The following is a 22,941-nucleotide window of genomic DNA, read 5'->3' as shown; positions in this document are numbered from 1 at the left end:
ACACAACTATAGAAGAGACAAACACGACAACAAACATTGGTTGCTCTCGTATATCAAGAGGCTCCCCAACCAAAGAGGAATTGCTGGTCCACTGGCGAGTGGTCAAAGTGGGGAGTGAAGATTACAAATGAATACTAAAAGAGTTCCAGAAAGACAAAAGAAAAGGCGCTCATCATGACAGCGATCAAACCTTCATCTTGTTCCAATTACAGACATTTGTGTTGGTTATTTTTAACCTCCTCATCCTCCAGCAATGAGGAGGTTCATGTGTAATGATTGTTTTTTTTTTTTTTTGTTTTGTTGTCCATAAAATAATGTTAATCAATGATGTTTTTGGGCTAGTATCCTAGCTTAGCTTCTCTATCATGCTTAGCAGATTACAAGAACGTCTATGTTTCACAAAAACAAATGCCTATCCTTTCCTCATGTTTTAACTATGCATTTTATATTTTGATTTCACATTTTATTTGATCTGGAAATATGTTACTTTTTAAATTTTTAGTTGGCATAAATTGCTTCTTTAAGAATTGTTGTGATGTTGGTTTAGATTGCTGAGAAATATATATGTGATTCCGTCCAAACTGTCTAACTACTTCAGGGGGGTGTTTTCTATTATCTAATTGACATAGATTTTTTATTACATGTTTTATTATTTATTGGGTTTCCTTAATTTCTTAAACTAAGGAAGAAATTAGTTTAATGTAACACCAAAGCTAACTCATATTTAGCTTTGGTGTTACATTTTTTTTTCTTGTTTTTTTGATTTTTTTTCTTTTTATTATGTCTTCAATCGTTCATGTGATACCTCCACCATTTTCCTGGACAAATATATAGAGGGCCGCCTCTTTGGCAAAGAGGGGTTGCAGGATAACATTTCCTACCCAATACAGTGATATTGTTAGAGTGGAATAGGTGCATGCTGGTAGGTTTTTCATATCTTGCGTATATGTTTTTTACTTCTTCTAGGATAGTGTTTGATGTTATGTCTTTTAATGGAAGAGGGAAATGTTGATTAATATTAAATATTAACATATTTACTTATAATCAAAAGGGGGAAAATGAAGTGGAAAATCACAATAAGTTCACACCTGCTAGTTCGGGTTACATGTACAAGGTTGGGAATTGTGTTCCACAGTTGCATGAGAACCAGACTGTCTCACCCTTTTATTTTGGATCCTTTATCTTAGTATAAAACTCATGTGTTGTCTCCACCCAAGGAGGTTTTCATCCAGATCTGCTTCATTATTGAATGTCCTACGAGCTCTCTGTATTGTATATAATATAATATAATATAATATAATATAATATAATATAATATAATATAATATAATATAATATAATATAATATAATATAATATAATATAATATAATATAATTGAGTGATTTCACCTGAACAGTGCTTGGTAATATTTTTTTCCACAACAGTATTCATATAATGCCCATTAAAAAACAGAGGAAACATGAAAATACAATTTGACGTTCTGGATACTGTAAAATGACTATGACAAGAGTGTCAGTCAGGGTACTGCTCACTGATGGCCCGTAGATAGGCCTTAAGTTGATATTAAAGCCTCGCTATGGACAGTCAAGCTCTCCAATTGCCAGTCTAAATGAGTCTGCTGAAGGAGAAGCAACCTTTTTAGATGAACACACTTTATTTGGTTGTTCAGAAGAAGGCCCAGCAGACACTGGACTTCCTGTGGCAACTCAAAAAGAAAGGTTTATTATTCAGTCTGTCCCATTCATAGTCATCTTCCAAGCTGTAATGGACAATCAGGGCACGTACATGTCTATGGTACAGTCTACTGAATTATCTGCAGACTCCACACATGTTGAACATAAACTGCTTAGACTTGTATCTTCAAAAGCATCTGTCACACCCCGTCTTTCTGATGATCAGTTAGTGGATTGATACAATACATATCTGCATTAAATCAACCTTTTGTTCTTTGTAAAAAAAAAAAAAAAACACACACTGTTTATATGCATATCTCAAAGAAGAAAAAGCTGTATGCTTTCTTTTGCATATATACAGAGAAATTAAATGATTTTGATGGAAAGGGTCTTCTGTGCTTGCCTGCTGCTCCTGTTGTACCTCCTGGAGGATGATGGGTAGTGGAGTCCCCTCAGCCTAACTGACATCGTCTCAAGGGCAACTTGCTGGATGTTGCACTGAGTTGAGATCCGCTCCACCTGAAGAACACAGGACAAAACTTTATCAAAACCCACAAAATATATATCCACAAATTCTCTTCATTAACCTGGCATCATTATGATTGAGCCTGCTAATTCATTTTTAAATAAAACCTAAAACAAAACAGCTTGACGAAAAGCTAAATGTAACTTTCTCAGTTGTGGAATAATCAAAGTGGACACAATCTTATATTTAAGATCAAAATGATTCATAAGTCTGACAGAAAGTCATCTTTTAACTTCACCAAAATGTTTCTTCTGATTGTAAAGAATAAATACATGTAGAAAAATGTGGCAGATATTTCAATGTCAACATTATTTAAGTAGCACTTAATAAGTTGCACCAGCATGATACACAGAAAGAACAATAATATAATTGATAAGAATAGTTAAGACAGAAACACAATAGACAAATAATAAAATAATGAATTAGTTCCAACATCAATTGACAAGTAAAGACGAACAAATACTTGCCTACTAATCTGTTTATATCACTGCATCACTGGAGGCTGGGAATTCAAGTGCAGTTTTAAAGCTACTTTTTCATATCCAGGACTTATCAGCAACCAGAACTTCAGAGCAGAAAAGTGACTGAATGAGAAAACAATCTAAAATCTGCTGGCAAAGCATAGTGTCCTCAGGGTTCATGGCTGCTAGCTGGAGAATCCATGCAGGACTGTGTAGATTCAGTCAAGAACTTTTCTAATACCCTGAACGATAACCTGATCAAAAACTTTTGAGGAAGTTTTCAACAAATACAACATTTGTTGAGTGGAGGCGATTACAACATGACCAGAGGCTCAGAATCAAAGTAACAATTCAAACAAGCCACGTCTCCTTTGGAGGAACAGAGAGCGGTGGATGAACACACCCTCCTGCCAGGTGTGATTAGCTGTTTGCTGTGATAATCTGGTGTGTGTGTGTGTGTGCGTGGTTATTTGTGTGCTGTGTCCTTTAAAGCCCTGCAAGCAGCCAGCAGCCCACTAGAGAAACACTCCAGTCTCATCCTGCTGTCTCGTCTTTTGAGTGACAAAACGTATCTCACACATTCAGCCACACACCATCCATATGCTACATGTTTATTATAGATGTGTAATGTACTCTGAATCCACAAATACAAATCTTGTCATCACAAATTACTTTCGCACCTGCATTTATCATAAACAGCTTTGTTCTAACACAAGCAGCCGCTCACACACACAAACTTCCATCAGCCTAGCACAAATGTTCGTATAAAGTCACACTAGCTCACAAATTGACCATGAATTGCTGCAGACACATGAACACACACATCACATTGAGTCGTTTCTAAACACAATCATATAGAGGCACTCAGCACGCGGCTCAGATGTAATTGCATACAAACTATATGGAGATGAGGCTTCAATTGAGCCAATGAAGGAAGGCTGAGTGTGTACAAATAGCGAGGCAAACACATGTGCACACACCCATACACTGCTTTCTCCTCATTCAGTAACAATCTGAATAAAGTATTGGCGCGTGGAGTTGCGTTTACCATCCGATCTACTTAGCAGACCCGACAGAAGGATCTGGAAAGGTCATCCAATCTGTGGCAGGCAGAGATGCTCAATCAAAGGGCTAATAAACAAGCAGGCCATACACAATCAACACCGCTGTCTGAATCACTGTTAAGATGTGTTCAAATGAGAGCATGCTTTGTTTGCATATGCATTGCTGTTGCACAAACAAAGCTAACTGGAAGCTATCAGAAGAGGAAAAAAAGACTCTGACTCTGCCTAATGTCTCCTCATCTTCCCTCATTACTGTCCTGCAGGTCCGTCTTGGTTTGTATTGGCAGGCTGTTTGCTGCCTGCCTGGTCGGTGAGTCAGGATCAGTTACATCAACATTTTTTATGTGCTAATGTGTCGCTATACACAAATTAAACTATGCTTACAATTTGTTTTATGCTAATAAAAACAGCTTGTTTGAATCCCTTCTTCATTATCAATGCAAAAGTTGGTCATAAAAAGCTTTTTGAATGTTTCCACTTATATTTTGATGGTTTGATGGTTTATTTTTAGTGATAAACTCCAAGTGCTTGAGGCTGGAAAGCTTCTCTCCAATCGCTCCAATCTTTAGCTCCCTCCAGAAATCACAGGCGTGGAATACCAAGTAAATACAGGGCCAATATCGCCAATACAAATACCAATACTTACTGTTATTAAAGTATGGTACATCATCAAATTTCTGCCCTTGAGTTATTTGTATTGCTTTTCTTTTGAATTATTTTCTAGAAATACAGGTCAGAATTTGGACAAAGTTTGAAGGTGTCAAAATACTTTAACATATGAACAATATAAAACACAGCAAATTTGTGTGAATGGTTTTCTACATAAACAGTGCAAAAAAAAAAAAAAAAAACGTTTGAGAGAAAGCCTGGATCCATCCAAAATCTAGAAACTACAGCACAAAAATAAAATACATTTTCAAAAGGGAATTGGAAACTAAAGTGCTAATCTTATAGCATTAGCATCAATCTAATACTGATACCAACTTAGTATCAATATTATTTTAACTGATCCGCCCACCTCTGCCAGAGATTCTCCATCAGGCTCACCTGGGGATTGACTCACTTCAAAATATTATTTTGGTCAACCAATTATTTCTTCACCACTTTAGCTGCGTGTTTTTGGTCACTCTGATGCTCAAACCCTTTTTGCCCAGAGGAATGAAAAACCTAATATTTCTTAAATTAAAAGAAGATTTATAGAAAAAGTTAAGATTTTATAATCAGCAAATGGTATTTTTTCAAAAAATACACTCCAAACATCTGCATGGTTTATTTCTATAAATGAATTTTGGCATAAATATCAGTCTGTGTTAAAGTGTGTGTTTAGAGCTGGAGTAAATACTGTAGAGATTGGAAATTATTTTCTGTTTGTCCATGACTCAAAAAACATATAAACAGATGGGCCTCATATATTTATGTACAAGTGAATTTTGTTCTCAGACTTAATGGCTGAGTCCTGGGTTTTCAATTGCATCTTTAGGGCTGCTAATGGACACACAAATCGATAAGAATCTGCCTCACTTGATGAATGAGGAGGGCTTCCCCTGATGCACACTCCCATACATACGCAGACACACAGATCCACCAAGCGGTTCTGGATGTGAATGCTGTAAGAAATGTGCTGCTCTTAGATGTGCTGAATCAAGACATTTTAGGGCTTTTTGTTTACATGTCAGAGCCAATTTATCCAGCATCTCTAGAAACCCTCAGAACCTCGCATCTCCTGAGGTGCAGGCCCAGATGTTTGTGTGTTCTCCTGCTATTTCTTCATGTGTAAAACCTATGTGGAGAAAATGTCTGTTGATCTTCTGCAGGGAGAGTGTGGCTTGATCTCTAATGAATGTGCAGGTGTTTGTGCTTGTTTTTCCTGTTGTTTGTGTGTGTTTATGTGTGAGTGTGTGTGTCTCCTGGGGTTTTCCTGGGGCTATAGCTGCCAATCACACAGCAGTGTAAAGACTGAGACCTGAGTAGTAGCACCATCCAACCAGTCTGCACAACCCATAACACATTCTTCTTCTCAGGTTAATTGAGATAAAAACACTACAATAAATATACCACAGATGCATTAATCACTAAGCCAGAGAGCAGCACTGCATTAGCATAACATTAACAATAAGCTAAGTGTGTAGATTCCAGCTACAGTCTCATATCTGCAGACAAGACGGTTTGCTGTAGTTTTCCTTCCCATCCTCTGAGGTGCAATGACCTGATCACAGCCGGTCTGTAACAGACTGTGTATAACAGAAAAAATGTCTTTACTAATACTCATTATTCCTGTAGTCTGAACTCCACTAGTTATTAAAGTCTGTCACTGAACAAAACATAATATGAAGAGTATTTCTTTACCCGAATGACAGAAAAGCTCAATTAAAGGCCAATTCTATTAGTAGCAGTTGTTCACGATCTACATTTTGCTTTATTATTTGATTGATATAATTTCTAATTTTTGCATGATTTTGTGCAGGTTAACTTGAGCTATTGTTAATTTTCTAAACTATAGGTAAGTAACTGTTAGGGATGCACAAATATGACAAATTAGGCCAACATCTTATATTAATATTGCTGAAATGGTTGAATTTACCAGTATTTTATTTGATCAAATTTCTTATTTGATTACTCGATTAATAGTCAGAATAATCGATGGACGGACGGAGAGAATATTATGATAGTTAAAATTCAACACATGCATTTCATTTATAGCCCATCATAATTTATCAAGATGTATCACATAAAAAATCTTAAGTATCATGTAATTAGCATTTTTTGCAGTTATGCGATGCATTCTACTGCCCCACTACCTCCCTGCCCCCACCCCACCACCACCAGTCCCCCTCTCCATGTGGTAAGACAAGGTCATCCTGTTTACTGCTGGTATTTCCTCGCCTTCCTGTAGATCTAATGATTACAGAAGGTGATGAAAGATCAGCAGCACTGATCAGAATGAGTCTCTGTTCTGTCTACAGACACACTGTTCATGCCCTGGACCTTAACTTCACATATTAAATAACCTCATATATGACATGTATGCATAAAAGTATCTGTATATTTGTCTTAGTCTTTTATCTAAGGTGAGAGATTTCAGTAAGTGGGTGGTTTTGTCTTGACGGAACAAAGCAGTGGGTAATGATACAGGATCAATAATGGATATGAGACAGCAGCATTACACTGGTTGGACACTTAGATTTACACACACACGCACACACACACGTAGTGTGTGTTTATATACATGAACACACACTGTGGGAGCTGACAGTGCAATTTGACATCTGAAGTGATTCAATTCATATTTTCACCACGGAAGACAATATAGGAAAACAACAACAACAACAAAAAAAATCAGCAAAACGAAGTGTTCTGCCAATTTACTATACCGAATTATTAATTTATCAATGCAAGAACTGCTACAGAGATTAAGAAAAATATTTCAAAAGGGTTATTGATTTCTATGTTTCTAAATATTGTTTGGAAAACATAAGTTTGTCAGTTTACTAATAGTGTTTATTAACAGTGAAACTGAAAGATTAAACTCAACTTAAACTTTCATCTATTATTGTAAAACCGAGGCCTCATCAGACACGTATTGATACATAATAACACACTGAACTTTTTTGCCTATTTACTCTATAACAAGAGTATGCTGTCTAAATTACTAGCCTTATGAATAATTGCCATAAGCAATTATAATAATTATTCATAGACTAACTTGACTCCTACAAAAGCACAACAGACTGTGTCCTGGTTCGTGTTTAGTAAATACAGCCACATTCACAACTAATAGATCAGTGAGTGTGAAGATGAGGTGACAGAATGCTTCTAGAGGAGCGGAGATGATTTGATTTGATGTATGTCAGAAGAGAAGATCTTAGATTTCATTTTTAGATGAACAAATGTCAACAACAGATATTCAGTTTTTTGTTTCATTGCAGTTGCATAATAATTCCACTTTGGAATGATGGTACAATACCTCCTGGATGTAATCTGTTGCACTGTCTCATGAAGATTAGATTTTTTTAAAAAGTTGATTATTTCCCAATTAGCTTGCATGTTAATTAGAACAGTAACTAATGCTAGTTGGCTGCTCTAATGGGAGCGATCTGTCCCAGTGCTGGGATCCACTGCATGCCAAACAGTTTCAGCACAAACCAGACCTTAGAGATTCAAATAATGCCAGACAGGAAAGAGCTTAGAACTGGGTGTACGATACAACACTGCAGGAAGACAATGTGGGCTATTCTTTGGTCTAAGGCACAGTAAAGTTTTAAAGATCAGAACAACCAAAATCTGCCCACTTAAAATACTGTCAACATAACTACAGCAATACTGCTCCTCACAGAAGTGATGGAATAATGTTCAAGGCCTTATTCCAGGTCTTCTTTTCAATACATAAAATATATAAATGAACACCATCAAATAAAAATAATACCTCTAAAATTTGGATAAATTGGGACAAACATAAATAAATCAAAACTATATTTTCTAATGGCATTTTGGATCAGATAATAAAAACATTCATCTTTACCATTTAAAGAAAATGATCTTGTGGGAGGACAAAACCTTAAAAAACTTACCAATCATGTTTGGAGGAGTTGCTTTGAGTTTTGGTTTTATCACCCACAAAAACTATATTATTTTCTTGATAGTGTTTTTTTTTTTTTTTTTTTTAAGGGGGGGGATATGACAAAATGTTGTGTTGACCAGTTTTGCCACAACACTAAATGATATGAATATACACGGATTAATCAGGATTCCGGTTAGAGTTCTTCTCACTGTAATGTTTTTAGCAGAAAGCCTCATATGCTGGTTTTTAATGGGAGGCGTAACGTGTAGCTCAGGAACCATATGCTGGGTTCTAATATAATGCCAGTAGCATCCACACAGCTAAAAATGCTGCATTCCTGTTGTTCTCCCCTGCATGTTTCCCCATTTCATCTTCTGTCCATCTTTCTGTCAGGTAGAGTGACCTTGTATTACATTTATACATTTACTGATAATTATATGGATTTATTCCACAGAGAGGTCTTAATTAGAATGCTAGAAATATCGGCTGCCTCTATCATCTCCCTCTCTTCCTTCCTTTACACATCTCTTCTCCTCTATGTCCATCTATCTCTGCTTCAGCAACCAAATTGCTTAAAAACCTACTTAAAGGAAAGGAGGAGACTGAACACAGGGAAAGTAACAAGAGCTTCAAATTAGTTGGTATTCAACTTCTCAGATGCATCCAAACATGAATTATGCTAATTTAAAAGTTTAAAAGCAATACATGTACTGTTTTGAATGCTAAAAGACATTTTACCATATTTTAATACATTTAATTACTGATTTCACAAGAAAAAGGTTTCAACCTAAAGACATTAATTCAGAATTTGATTAAATTTGTTGATCCCTGCAAAGCAAAACAAATACTGGCATCTGTTACTGAAAACAAATTAAAAACCATTAGAAGACTTGCAGGCATTTGGAAATTAATTTAAAGCTGTTTGTTGACAGTATGAACAAACTTAACAGCAAGGTACCCAATACTGTCACACTGCAGTTGGACAACTAATAAACCTCCTGTCTGTGTAACAAATATACAGCTAGTATTGCTGAACATCCTGACATTGTGTTCTTGCTGTTCGTACTCATTCCCTACAAAATAAAAACAGCCCATTTGATCTATATAACACCAAGCTCATCACAAGCCAAAACTAAACTGTGGGGAGTGAGGCTAGCAGTGCAACACTGTTTTGTAAAAAAAAAAAAAAAAAAAAAACTTTTTGCTGTCATTTAGAAGTGTAATAGTGTAACACTTTTGGTTTATATCAGGATCCATATGGCTGGATGAACCACAGCATTTAAAAGTAAAAACCACAACATTCAAGTTTTCTATATATCAAGGTTTAAAACCACTGCACATAGTAATCTAAATTCTAAGTCTCAATTCAGTCACTAACAACATGGTGATGTGTTGATGAAGAGGGGATGCAGAGAGGCTGAGGCGTTAAAAAGATTTGAAGACTTAATGGAAAAAATAATAAAAAAAAAGCACAGGGAGTCAGAGGAGAACAAACAAATAGTGATGGGATATCAGCCAAACTTAAAGGCGTGTGTGGAGCAAAAAGTGAGCATGTCAGACAAAGTCCTGCTTCTATGCTCATGTCGCCTTGCTGAAAACCGACAAACAATGCATCTCATTTAATTGGACATGTCACTGCTTCAATTTGCATGTCTGTTTTCAAAATAAAACAGTAATATCTAAAAAATGACCTCTGCTGATTTGTGGGTTGTTATAGGTAGTTTGATCACACATCAGAAACGGTAGCATCTGAGGACAGGATTTTTAACCTCTTAACCTGCAGCGGAACACCCACATGCCATTTTTCCATTGTATTTTCCAGGGGTGAAGGTTAAGGGGTTTTAATCAGCAGTTGCCAAAATGAGGCCAACGAAAGAAGAAAAAAAAACCTCTCCCATCCGAGAATACTTTGAGATTACTTCTCACAATAAGTTTCTAAGATAATGAACCCTTTAGCCTCTGCAAATACTCACCTTCCAGAAGTTTCCATAATTATTTTTAGCTTGATTGGTAAGGACACATCAGTCTCACACAACATAGACAGATTTAAAGTTGTTGGAAGAGTAAAATTCTGCATGTACACCTGAATATAAATGATGAGAACTATCAATTAGAAATCTGAGAAAATTAGAATTTTGAATAATTTTTGTTTTATGTCTGTCCCACCAAGCATTGCACTCCCAACACGCTAAAGCATTAATGTCAATATTGTCAAATTAGTCTATGACATAAAAGATAATACAATAGTCAGAATATAGCAGATCATTTGGGTGCAAATAATTTTAACAACAAAAAAAAAAAAGATGGCAGTTAAATAGGTTTCAGTTACTTTTCTGCATGGGTTTGAAAAAAAACACACACACTTTGTGGGAATATTGAAAATACAAATTTTCTGAAGTATGATCAATTTGACTGACAAGGTCATCACAGTTTCAGCAGCAGATGAGTAATGAATGAAGATTTGAGTAGTACACTTTTGGCAAAGCAGAGGGCTGCAAAGCTTCATTTGGCCATCACTACCAAAAACTAGGAGATTCAAACAAAAAAAATGTGTGACCTGAGGAATGGGACCTAATGGGGTTGAACAGGAGGAGCCAGGAGGAGTGAGAGCAGCAGAATTACTTAAGTACTGAGAGAGTGAATGTTGGAACAAAGAACTTGAGCTGATGAACTAACTGATTGCAGGTGTGAAGGGAGAGAGAAAGTGGCACAGGGGGCAAGGGAGAGTGCACAAAAGACTAGGAAATAATCTAGCACTAAAAAATAAAACTAGACTAACCTAGAATAACTAGACACAAGAACATAAACTTGAATCACTAATAAAGGACTGAAGTAAAGTAAAAACAGAAACAAGACTGATCTAATGAAAATAAGAAACGAAGGAACAGAAATAATGAAAAGCCCAGAACAGCTCAAACAACCCCAAATCCCGACAACATTCATTGTGTGTCAATTAATTTACATTGTTTGCAGAATGTGAATAAGTGTTAAAGATTGCATCATTAAACTAAATCACATAGAATTTTTTCTTCAGGAAATGAGCTGCTGGTTTTGATGTACACAATTAAGCAACATTGATAATAATGTTAGGCAAGCATAACTGGAGATCATATAGACTACAATTAATATTAAAACACATCCCAATAATTATTTACATCTGAGAGTTATTCTTAATGCATTGCAGTTGAAACAGTCTTGTATTGGGCTGGTCTGAAAAAAGAAAACGCAGTAAAGTGAAATAAATGCTCAACTGAGCAGCATGTCTGCCAACTTTGTTTTCTGCTGGCCGAGGCAGAAAGATATCACTTGGTTTTTTTGATGTGTGATTAATTATTTTGGTGCCAATCCATTGCAGCTTTCCTCCATATTGAATTATAATATCATTTAAAAACATAATTAAGTTTTTAATCTGACTGACAAAAAAGAAAACTCCACTCTCTCTTTTTTTCCTGTCTTCCACCAGATCAGCAAATTGGAAGCAGTCTGCAGGCCTTGCATGAAAACCTACATAGACACAGCAAGGCAATATGTGTTCTTTTTAAGATGGCAGTGGAAAATAATGGTGGATGGTCCCAACTTGTATTTATGTAAATTTGAAAGTTTCCTTGTGTCTAGTTCCATCACAAGTCATCCTGAAGGATGAATTTCATCTTTTCATTGAGTGACTGCTAATAAAGGGGATGAGGGAGGTATGGAAAGTTCACTTTTTTGAGTTTAACACAATGTTATTCCATCACCAAAATCAGACTTAAAATCATAGAGGGTTATTTTATTGATTTATTCATACATGTTTGAGAAATCTTTGACTCTCCCCTGGCAACCAGTTGGGGGTGCCAACGCTTGCTCTCACAAAGCTCCACCTATATCCACAAAGCTCCTCCTGAAAACTGTCGTCTGCAGCTGAGCCTCCGCCTCACAGAGCAGCCCTTAGGAAAGACCTGGAGGAACTGAGTGCCTGCTGAGCTCATCAAGAACCACTTCTGAGTGAAATGCTATTAAGAAGAGCTGTAAAAGGAACAATGGAGGAGCATTGTTGTGATCATTGTGCCAATGTTCTGAAGGCAGAGCGTCAGAAGAGCAGGAGCTTCTTAAAGAGACAGAGGAATTCAAGGAGTCAAACTGCAGAGTCAAATTTCTTCTAAGTCATATTTGAGACATATTACATTTTATCTGAAGGTAACATGGCTGCTAAATTAAGCTCTAAAATGGCACTGTGTGCTTGTAGTATATGTAATATTGCCTCTTTAAATATTTAAAGAAGATAAAGAAGTTTTCTTTTTATTTTGTGGGATTAATCAACATTTAATGTGACACTTCAACTGAAAAAAGAATCAAAGTTATAAATTAGTAGAATAAATAATCACATTTAGCATTTGTCAAACTAATGCCTACTCACTAATAATTAACAGAACAAAAACAAACAAATATAGAAGCTAATGAACACAGAAGGGAATTACATTCTATAAACCTCTGACTAAATGTTTCAGTTTTAAAACAAGAACATTCAAAGTATTTTTGACCGCTCTATTATCAAGAATGGAGTTGACTAGTGTCTCAGAAGTCTGAAAAGAGGGACTTTTTGTCACAGTTTGGAGTTCTAATATCTACTTTAATCTAAGAGTGGGAAGTAAAAAGGAAAGGGAAAGTAATTGTTCAAAATCAGACTACATCCATCAGCTTTTAGCACCAGAACTGACAGAAAAGAACTGAAAAAAATGAGTGCCTTACTTTGATCAGACACAGCAATCCCTTTAATTCAATTCAAAAATATGTTATTTATCCCAAAGGGAAACTAAACATTGTCATAACTCATATCATCCAAATATCTTCAAAGAATTGTTGTGGATGGTAATGCTGTGGGCAGGAAGGAGCTCCAGTAGCAGTCTGTCAAGTCCCACAATGCCTCACAATAAAGACTATTGCTGCATGACTGTCTCATGACTGTAACGACACGCTAACAGCTCAGTGAAACAGAGATGATATTCCACAGAAACAGGATAGAAAGACAGGAAAAAAGAAACTTTTATTGCACCTGACATCATCACCGCAATATTTACCATTATCATCATCCATCGCAAGATTTTCTAATATCATGGAGCTCTACTAGTAAGGGCTGCATTATTGCCAGGCATAAAAGAAAACTACTACTGAAAACATAGAGCTAGATGCTCCATAGAGGAACCATGAAACCACAGCTTATTCTTTTGATCTAATTTTTGACACTTGGTAGTCATAGTTTTCTTGGTAAAAGTAGTTTAGAATAAACCTTGACTTAACAGTACTCACTTTTGTATTGTCAGCAGAGAAAAAGAAAAAATGAACCAAACAACCAGAAAAAATAAAATGTACTTATCTACCTATACTTTTATGTGATCCTCAAGCTTTTCAATGATTATCATATAATTACAGACTGATGATCTGATTTCATGGATTCAAGCAGTGAGACATGTAGCAAAAATTAATTAGTAGACTTCCAATTTCTATTAACACAACAAAAAGTTATCCCCTGGTGCCGAGCTCAGTTCAGACCATTAAAAATCCAGTAGATGCCTTCATAATAAAGTTACCTTAAACCAATTTAGAGCGTTTTAAAATCCATCACTATGGGACTCCGAACAAGAAAATTAGATGTGGCTTTTATTTATGTGTCAGGTGGGAGAGGGAATCAAGATTCTGGAGATAAATTACAGGTAATTAAAGTCAATTTTCTGTTATTCATTGATATAATGATAAACAAGTATAGAGAATAGCACTTTTGAGCAAAAGAAGTAATATTGTAAGCACAAAATTCCACTTGTGTCTTGGATAATTCCTCAAACCCAGATAATATTCCTTTCACTGGACATATTAACACTCTTGCATTAATCAGTTAATTTGGTTTTTCAGTTTGATTGGGATACTTTTTAAATCCGTTTAAGTCCATTCAAAAATGGAATTAAATTTCAAAACTAAGAACAGATTTGAATTTGCTTACCATAATTCAAATCGAAACATTTTCTTAATGCTATTAAAAGAGCAAGAATGAAAACAAGACCTGGATTGTTTTATACATAGTGTGTAATAAATAAGATGGCTAGCAAAGCCAAGCAATGTAATATCTGGGATGAGTGGATGGGATTAAAAGCAAACAACAAATTTTATTCTTTAAGAGAAGAGAAAAAACTTTCCCCCAACCCCAAAACATTTCAGTAAGCACATGCTTTAACTGATTCATTAACTTTATTCTTAGGATTAAATGAAAATCTCAACTGGTCAAAACACAAGAACTGGAATTTAAAATATAGTTAGTTCTTTAGTCCGTTTATGACATAACTGCTTCTTGTGAACATCTTAAAAATAAACTGAATTAGACATTATTAACTTGTATTAATTCGCAATAGACCACAAAAGTTAAAATAATGAATACAACATAATGATAATGTTAATGTGGCATGACTGTTGATCCTGAGAGATCTTAATATTTACCGCAGTGCATTGAGAAAGAAGTCTTCCTGAAGGAATTAACTCATGAAAAAAAGCAGTCATGCTTTTGAGCAGTGCTCAAAGTTGTTTGAATATGAATACAACGTTAGAAAAACATATTAGAAATGCTGGTGCACCTGTTTGCTCAGGCATATCACAGCAGCAGCAGCATAATGCAAAAGGTTCAGGTCAAGAACTGGTTTGTTATCCAAACAAAACTACTTGAAAACTCTCATCCCACCAACTTTTAAACGTAGCCTGACTGTGGCAGCTTTTAATATTTGTAAATACAATTATTATATTGATGATTAATGACTGATGATTGGCCATTTGTCAACTAGTTGTATAATGTTTTAGAGAAAATATATATCACTTTTTACTCTTTTCTAATAACTAAAGTATAATCATACAAAATCAGAAATGTAATTCTTGTCTAAAACTGAGTCCCTTACATGTTTTACAGAATACTAAACTAAAAAAATATAATTTTTTCTTTTGTACATTAAATTGCAAAGCTGTGATAAAAGTATCAGCGCACATAGACAACAAGCTTCCAAATTCTCGAAGCTTGTGGGAATCCTAATCCAAAACTCAGTGTGATTAATGTTGGAGAAGTATATTGCAGTTGCCCAATGGACAAGGCTCTTTCTGAATTTTACTAAAGTTGACTGTGTTGAATTGATCAGGATTGGACCTTCTGCTAGTGAATCTGAACCTGAGCAGATGAATAGATTGGATCAGTGTGAGTCAGAGTAAACATGAACTGTACTGGTTTGTCTTCTAAAGTGTTTCAAGATGGCATTGTGTTGAATTAGTATTGTTTGAATTAACTTGAATGAACTGACATATAGCCTAAATTTTAATTCTTTGACATGAGGATGTACAAAAATATATATTTGGAAGCCAAAGTCAAAGCTCTGATGAGAATATAAATGACGTTTTTTGTCTAAGGCTTTCAATGTTTGCCTTCTCATCCTGCACTCTTTGTTGAACCCAGAATTTGAAATTCATCTTTAATAAATTTCCTAATATCATCTAAACTTCTATTGAAGTGTCTTTATAAAGTGAGGCTGAATGGCCAGGTTCAGTCTTAGCTTAGAAAATAAATTAGAGCTGGATACTGACTGGTAGATTACTAGGTTGTTCAAGTCGCTAAAAGGAAAGTGTGAACCAGAGCTTTCAGTCAACCAGCTGAAAGTTGGACAACCAACAGGAGTTTCCAGTCTTTGGCGAACACCGTTTACTCTTATGAACAAGATAAAAACATGGTCTAACTTTCTAATAACCTGCACTCTGTTGGGTATCTACCTTAGATTTCATTGTGCCTTGTTACTTTTCTGATAATTTCATTGAGAGTTAAGCCAAGCTGCACAGATATTTGGAAATGTGTAAATTCTGTAACCATTGTGATGCTCGTACCTCAGATTTTTTGATCATAGTTTCAGTCACATCATTAAGCAACTTCCCCATGTCGTCTGCAACAAAAAAAATGTGTGATCTGCACATAAAACAATTCAAATTTTTGAGTTAAATAACACAGATCATTTATGTGAATAATGAATAACTTAGGCCCCAGCTCTGCCCCAACATTCCTTTAGACAGCAAGCAATCATGCTTTTGAGCAGTAGCTCCACCTTCTCCTTGAACTACTGCTCAAGGAGAAGGTGGAGGAGATCGATCTTGTCCCAGTGTGGCGGGTTCAACCAGGAACTAAGTCACTACAGACTTCACCACACCAAAGGTGCAGTTCCCTCACCATGAGGCTGTCCCCACTGACCCCTCACCTCAAAACCAAACCACAACTGGTGTAACCTATATCATAGTCTATGGTGCATGCTGTTGTGTCTGAGTAAATGTGAAATATTTCTGTGCATGTTTATAATATAAACATAGTTGCAGACAACATATTCACTAAACATTAGTTTACGGCATGCAAAGCTACAATATTAGGCTAAAACCACACAGCTTGCTGATGTTAGTTCAATACCTGTCCTCTTTATAACATCTCTGCTTGTTAATAACCTTCTAAATTATCTAAAGTCCAAGTTCTGATGGCTATTAAATACTCAAAGGATGATGTTTGAATTAAACAAAGGATAATTAATTCTTTGGCATTGAGACTAGGTTCATACACGAGTGTATCAGAAAGAGCAGACAAAGATGGCTGCACCTGGACTGGCTGAGTGTTTTACTTCTGTCTCCTTTACTAACAGCCAGTCTTTCAGGGAGCAGCAAAGTCAACCAAGGGTATTTGATATTTAATATTTAACAAGCTCATCTTATTATGATTAGACCTTGTGTGTGTGTGTGTGTGTGTGTGTGTGTGTGAGCGCGTGCGTGCGTGTGTGTGGGAGATAACGGGCACTGTCTCACTAAAAAAAAAAAAAAAAAAAAAAAAATCATGTTTTTGGTTTGGCTGCAAGTTATATATTGATTTTACAAACAAGTGATTTATCATAATTTTTCCTAAACTGTCATGCATTATTCTTCACTTTCATCTCCCTGCTATCACTCACCATGTCTTTCTGTCTCTCTCAAACACACACTTCCTCTCAGATTTCTCTCTATGCAGCAGCACCATCCAACTCCTCGGTCAAAGCGAAATAATTGTCAATGAATATTTAACAAGGTTTCAGATGGTGGGATAGACATCATCCTCTCTCTCTTTTTCTCCCCCTCTCTTTCAAACACACACACACACACAGGCACACATATTTAACTGTGATCCAGGCAGAGGTTAGTGATACAGCGTGGTCAGTGGTGCGTACAGCAGCCAGTGGATTAGTCGACGGGAGATGATGAAGTGCAGAATAAATACTAAATAAACACCCTCTGGTTTCACTCCTCAAATAGGAACCGAGTTTGCAGGTATTTCTCTGCAGCCATATTTTTTGTCCTTCTTGACCTCCCTTTCAGCAACTGGATTTGTACCAATGACAGTCATTAAATAATAATTATCCACCGGTGGCATTTGTAATCATTTGGTGTGGAGAGTCAGAATGTCCCGATCTGAGCCCAGGCGTCAGCTCACGGTCCTGATCCAGTCATTGGTAAATGATCAGTATTGGAGTCCTTGACTAAACTCAACTCCTGTTATCTGTTGGTTTACTGTGTGATTTTATGCCAGCTGTTCCCCTAGCAAATTGTGCAGACATGATTTAAAATCCAGTTTTTAAAATCAAAGCCTGTTTTCTTGTAAACAGCCTGTCAAAATTTTATCAGCTTTGCAAATGATTTTGTTGACTTAATAAAATGTTTTTACAATGATGTTCACTGGCTATTGGTGTTTTCTGTTAGTAACAAGTGACCAATCTATCTGTTGGATGCTGTGCAAGGAGCAGCTAAAACTGTAGTGTTTAAATTTTATAATGTTCAAAGTGGACAGCTAAGTTTATGAAGCAAATATCAAAGTACAATATGATGCTACTTTTAGCTATTTTCTTTTATCTAGCAAACATAAAATAGAATATCTTTGTTATACAAAAACTAGAAATTTTGTCTAACAAAACTCCCGCTTTGTTCGACTAACAAAACTAGAGTTTAACAAAACTAACTATATTGTTAGACTAACTAAAGCCTAACAAAATGTTAATAAAGATGTATTGTCCTCTTGTAATATGTAACTTGCCATTGCAAGAGGACAAAATCTGCTTACTTAGCAGAATTTAAGAAAAGTGAGAAAATTACCTTTTTGACAAAAATCAACCTAAAATAATCAAAATTTTAAAATGCAAAGATCATAGTAATAAAAGAGAGTGGGAAAAGTCGTCATCTCATCCATCAAACAGTAATAGATTGCATAACCGACAGTGTTGTTACAAAGCAGTCCTCATCTATTCACCCTTAAATTCTAGTATCTCTAAGTCTGCAGTATTAAGGCATTTCCTAACAAATCTAACTGTCGCTGTCTGTCATTGGAAAAGCAGAGCACACTCTGGATAGGTCGCGAGTCCATCACAGGGCAACACAGACAAGAGACAAGCAACAATACATACACACACACGCATGTGTGCACACGCACGCTCACACACACTGCCTCATCACAGGACATTTTGGACAGATTTTAGACAGGACATTTTAACGGTCATGTTTTAGGATTCTGGGGAAAAGCCAGAGAACATGCAGAAATATACCAGGCCAGGATTTGAACCGTTACCTTCTTGCTACAAAGCAACAGAGCTACTGACTGCTCTACTGTGCAGGCCTATTACATGTACATACCATTAATTTATTAACTGCTAGCTATTCACATTTCTTAAAAAACCTGAAGACAGCCAGAAAAGGTTTTCATGCAGGCATGTACTTGATCAAACCTTGAATGAATCAATCATGAATGATAGGAATCAAAGTTTCCCAGTAAGACATTCACCATAGCATCCAGCAGGCCTTTGCTGCTTGTATTCTTTTATGTTGTGTTTCGGCGCTATGTCTTCCAAAAGTACGTGAACAAAAAAAACAGTGTTCATCATTTTTTGACATGATGCAAAAGATAAGGTGATTTGTTTGAAATTACATGACACCTCTAAGATTCTATTTTTTCACCTAGTTCACACTACACATACAAACTTCATGTCAATTGCATCATATCTAGAATTCACTATCATGCCTCATCCTGATAGAGTTTTACTTCCAAACAGCTTTCTCCCCTGTTCTTCCTCGTGTTTCTTGCTCTTTCTCTCATTGTAATCAGCACCCCTTACAGCCAATCTGCTGGCCATAAAACTGTCTACAGCCTGATGATGTACAACTCACTGAATTACCTTATCTGCTGCTGATTTACTGTGCCTCACAGGTAGAGAGACAAAAACAGCCTCCACTCCTCTGTCTGATCCATCTCTACATCCCTTCATCCCCCAGCCTCCTCATACATCCTTCACTCCCCCTTTTCCACATCTCAGCATTGCTTCTTTTCCTCTTTCAGTAAACCCTTCTTCCTCCATGTTGCTTTTTGTTCTTGTTGAATCTTTTCTTCAAAACCTTCTTTTTTGTCCCTTACTTTTTCACTGTTAGAGAATAGCCTTTTTCTGACTTCATATTGGTCTGGTATACCTTATGTGATGCATTAACTAGATTCTAATGTTGGCTTTTTCTGTATTCACCTCTAAAACATTACTTTTTTCACCTAATTTATCACCAGTCACCAATCTATACTATAACAGATAAATATTCCACTGACAACCTAACAGGAAAATATAAGACAAGCGTTTTGCTTTTTTCAGATATGGAGTGGCAACAGCAAAACTTGAGTAAATAGAGTTTTACAACTGCATTTAATGCTACAAAGCACACATCAGACATTCTATAGAGTAATTACAGCCTTTAGTGTTTTTGTTCTCTTTTATTAAGAACAAGATGGAAATACTTTGATCAGAAACAGAGAGAAGGCATGTCAGTGAGTTTGCATAGAAAATGTGCATGCCTTGATGTATGAATACAAATGAGTGAAATGATATCAAAATGTGGTTTTGATTGTGTGACTTAAAGAGCAGATCTTGAATGTAATTAAGTCACCAGGGAGGAGAGCAAGTGTTTGCATGTGTGTTGGGTTTGGGAGGAGAGTGTGAGTGAGTGTGTGTGTGTTAGAGAGAGAGAGAGAGAGAGAGAGAGAGAGAGAGAGAGAGAGAGTCCATTTGTTAATGAGTATTTTTTGTTTGTGTCTATTTTTTATATCCAGGCATAGTCATTCATTTCAAATTATGTGTATGTTCAAGTTGATGAAATGTCTTTGTGCTTTGTGTGTCTGTGCAAACATTTACTGGTTTCTCATTAGAGCAAAATTCCTTCGTCAACGTTCCCTAATGAAAAATAAATAGTGTCCACTGTTTCAGAACATCCTTTCAATCAGCTGAAAAATACCCAGAGCAGAACGAGACAAGGCTCTTTCAAAATGTCTGATTTGCTCATAAGATATGGGATTAAAATCTGCAATGACTATATATATATATATATATATATATATATATATATATATATATATATATATATATATATAGAGAGAGAGAGAGAGAGAGAGAGAGAGAGAGAGAGACTTACTTTCTCTCACGTAATTATCAAACAACCTAAAAATAGATGGCATAAATGGCATATAGACGGTATACTGATGCTAATTGTGGATATGTAAGGTAGACTGTTGGCTTTTTAAGCAATATAACTGATGGTGAGCAGAGACAAAACAAAGTGAGTCCCAGCTTTGACCTGAAGAGGGTTGGTGGAGAGAGTTATTAAATTTCCCAGAGGTATAAATATTTTTTTTTAATCCTAATTGTCTGTATGCTTATTATTTATTAAGCTTATCTTGGTAGATACATACCCATAAAAAGATCTAAAAATCTGTGCAAAGATATGTTTCCAAAATTTTGTTAGCAGTTACCACTGCAGTTAGCATTTCCCGGTCTGTGAGCATGTTGCTTTCCATTCCAATATCTGCTCTTTAAATGATCTCTGTTTACTATGTTGTCAACGCTTCTGGCTCACCTATGTGCCTTCAGTCTTAAAAATATAGTAAATTCAGGGAAAGTTTGGCTCTTAGTCTACAGTCAAGTTTATCCACACCAGACTTTCCATCCAAATACTTTTGCAATGCACTGTACCTTTCATTTTGAAATATGGGACATTTTTACACCAAAAATGTTAAATTCAGACCTATTGCGGTTCAAAAGCTTCAACATGTGTTTAAAGTGGCAAATACACTTCAAGAATTATTTGTCACAAGTCATTTTGATTTAGTATTTAAATAAAAACATTGTTTTTCAAAACAGACTTTTTTTAAGTTTTAATATCTTTTGGAAGATGCCTGCCTCGAGTCCTGTCAGAGACAAACATTGTGGTTAAACGAATATAAACCATGTCTTTGGTTTGTAGTGATTACTGGATATTTGGCAGAAGAATGCATCTGACAGAAAGGACTTCCTCCAGAAGAACGTCTATTAGAGCATGTCCTGATCTAAGCCAATCATTGGGAATGATTGACAAAAAACGTCTCATAAAAAGGTGTGTGGGATTAATAGGTGTTTCATTTAGTAAATTGAGATAATGAAATAAATTAGCTTTAAGCTATGATTTATTAAATATATTTGCTACTTGACTAGAAACTTACTTTACAGAATATCTTTAAGATATTTTAACTGAACATGTCAAAGGGTAAATATATCAGTGGATTGTCTTCTAATTTTTTTTGCTTTACACTTATGTACTATTTTTTTTTAAATAATTAATTAAAGTCCACTTTTACCATTCCAGGAATTAATACTCGAGAAAGATGGAAATAGAAAACTGAAATAGGAAAAAGCATGTGCCAGCACCATCAATTTATTCCGTCTTTCAGAGTGCAAGAGAAACGTCAGAATGCCGGTGGCAACAACAGAAAGAGCAGGGTGGGATTTTTTTAAACTCACTTTAAAAATTACATTTTGGAGTGCATTGGCATGCTGCCAGAGAGAGCAGACAGCGTTAATTATTTCTTATTGGCATCACCGTTAATTATTTGCATATTTCATGTGGTTTCTATAGATGTTGCAAGTGGGAGAGGGTGAGATGGGGTGTTCAAGGCATTTTTCAAGTTTTTAACATTTCAAAAAATAAAAAAGAATGATTCCGTAATCAGATGTGTTTGAAGAATCATTAAATTAGAGTCATTTCAAAAGCTTTCACTAGCTGCTCTAGTGGTGGTCATGAACTATATTAACTTTTAGTACTGAAAAAAAAACAAACAAAAAAAACAAAAAACATTTGACTAAAAAGTTTTTCAAACTGTGCAATTCATTTCTTCAGAGAAAGTGAAGGGAATGAGCTTTAACTCATTCTAAGGCATGAGCGGATTAAAACCAGAACAGAAGAACCTGAAACAACTTAGAGCTTCAATCAGAAGAACATTAATGATTCACTTCTATAATAATTGATCAATTGAGTCCCAAATATATCCAGTTCGCTCCAGCTTGATTCAGTTTCTACCAAAGTCTAGAGATAGATGTGCTTTGTAAAATATTAGAAAAATTCTACACATTTTTTTTTTCCTTTGGTACAGTGATTCAGTCAATACACTGTTGCTTTTTAGGGAGGGAGACAGTAATTAAATCATGTGTTGTACAGAAAACAGAACTCACTGTTTTATCTTTTAGACCTCTATCTTTTGATTTAGTTCAAACAGATAACCTGCAGTGTTGTTGCTGCTGCTGTTTGACACAAAATCCCTCCAGC

The 22,941-nt window shown here is 35.7% G+C and overlaps 1 protein-coding gene across 1 annotated transcript in view; it reads right to left on the bottom strand.

The window, feature by feature from the left end:
* Nucleotides 1–22,941, bottom strand: part of LOC106957123 (A-kinase anchor protein 6-like) — a gene marked incomplete at its 5' end in the record, with an annotated part of 181,928 nt that overhangs the window by 99,911 nt on the left and 59,076 nt on the right. The window contains one exon of the mRNA XM_015048354.1: nucleotides 2,078–2,193. Within this exon, the coding sequence (XP_014903840.1) occupies nucleotides 2,078–2,193 (116 nt within the window). The remainder of the gene's footprint in view (nucleotides 1–2,077; nucleotides 2,194–22,941) is intronic.

Source organism: Poecilia latipinna, unplaced genomic scaffold (assembly GCF_001443285.1).
Source record: "Poecilia latipinna isolate Pla-1442-1.1 unplaced genomic scaffold, P_latipinna-1.0 Scaffold877, whole genome shotgun sequence".
Classification (NCBI taxonomy): domain Eukaryota; kingdom Metazoa; phylum Chordata; class Actinopteri; order Cyprinodontiformes; family Poeciliidae; genus Poecilia; species Poecilia latipinna.
The sequence above is the reverse complement of the archived record's forward strand: the minus strand, read 5'-3'. Positions and strand labels throughout refer to the sequence as shown.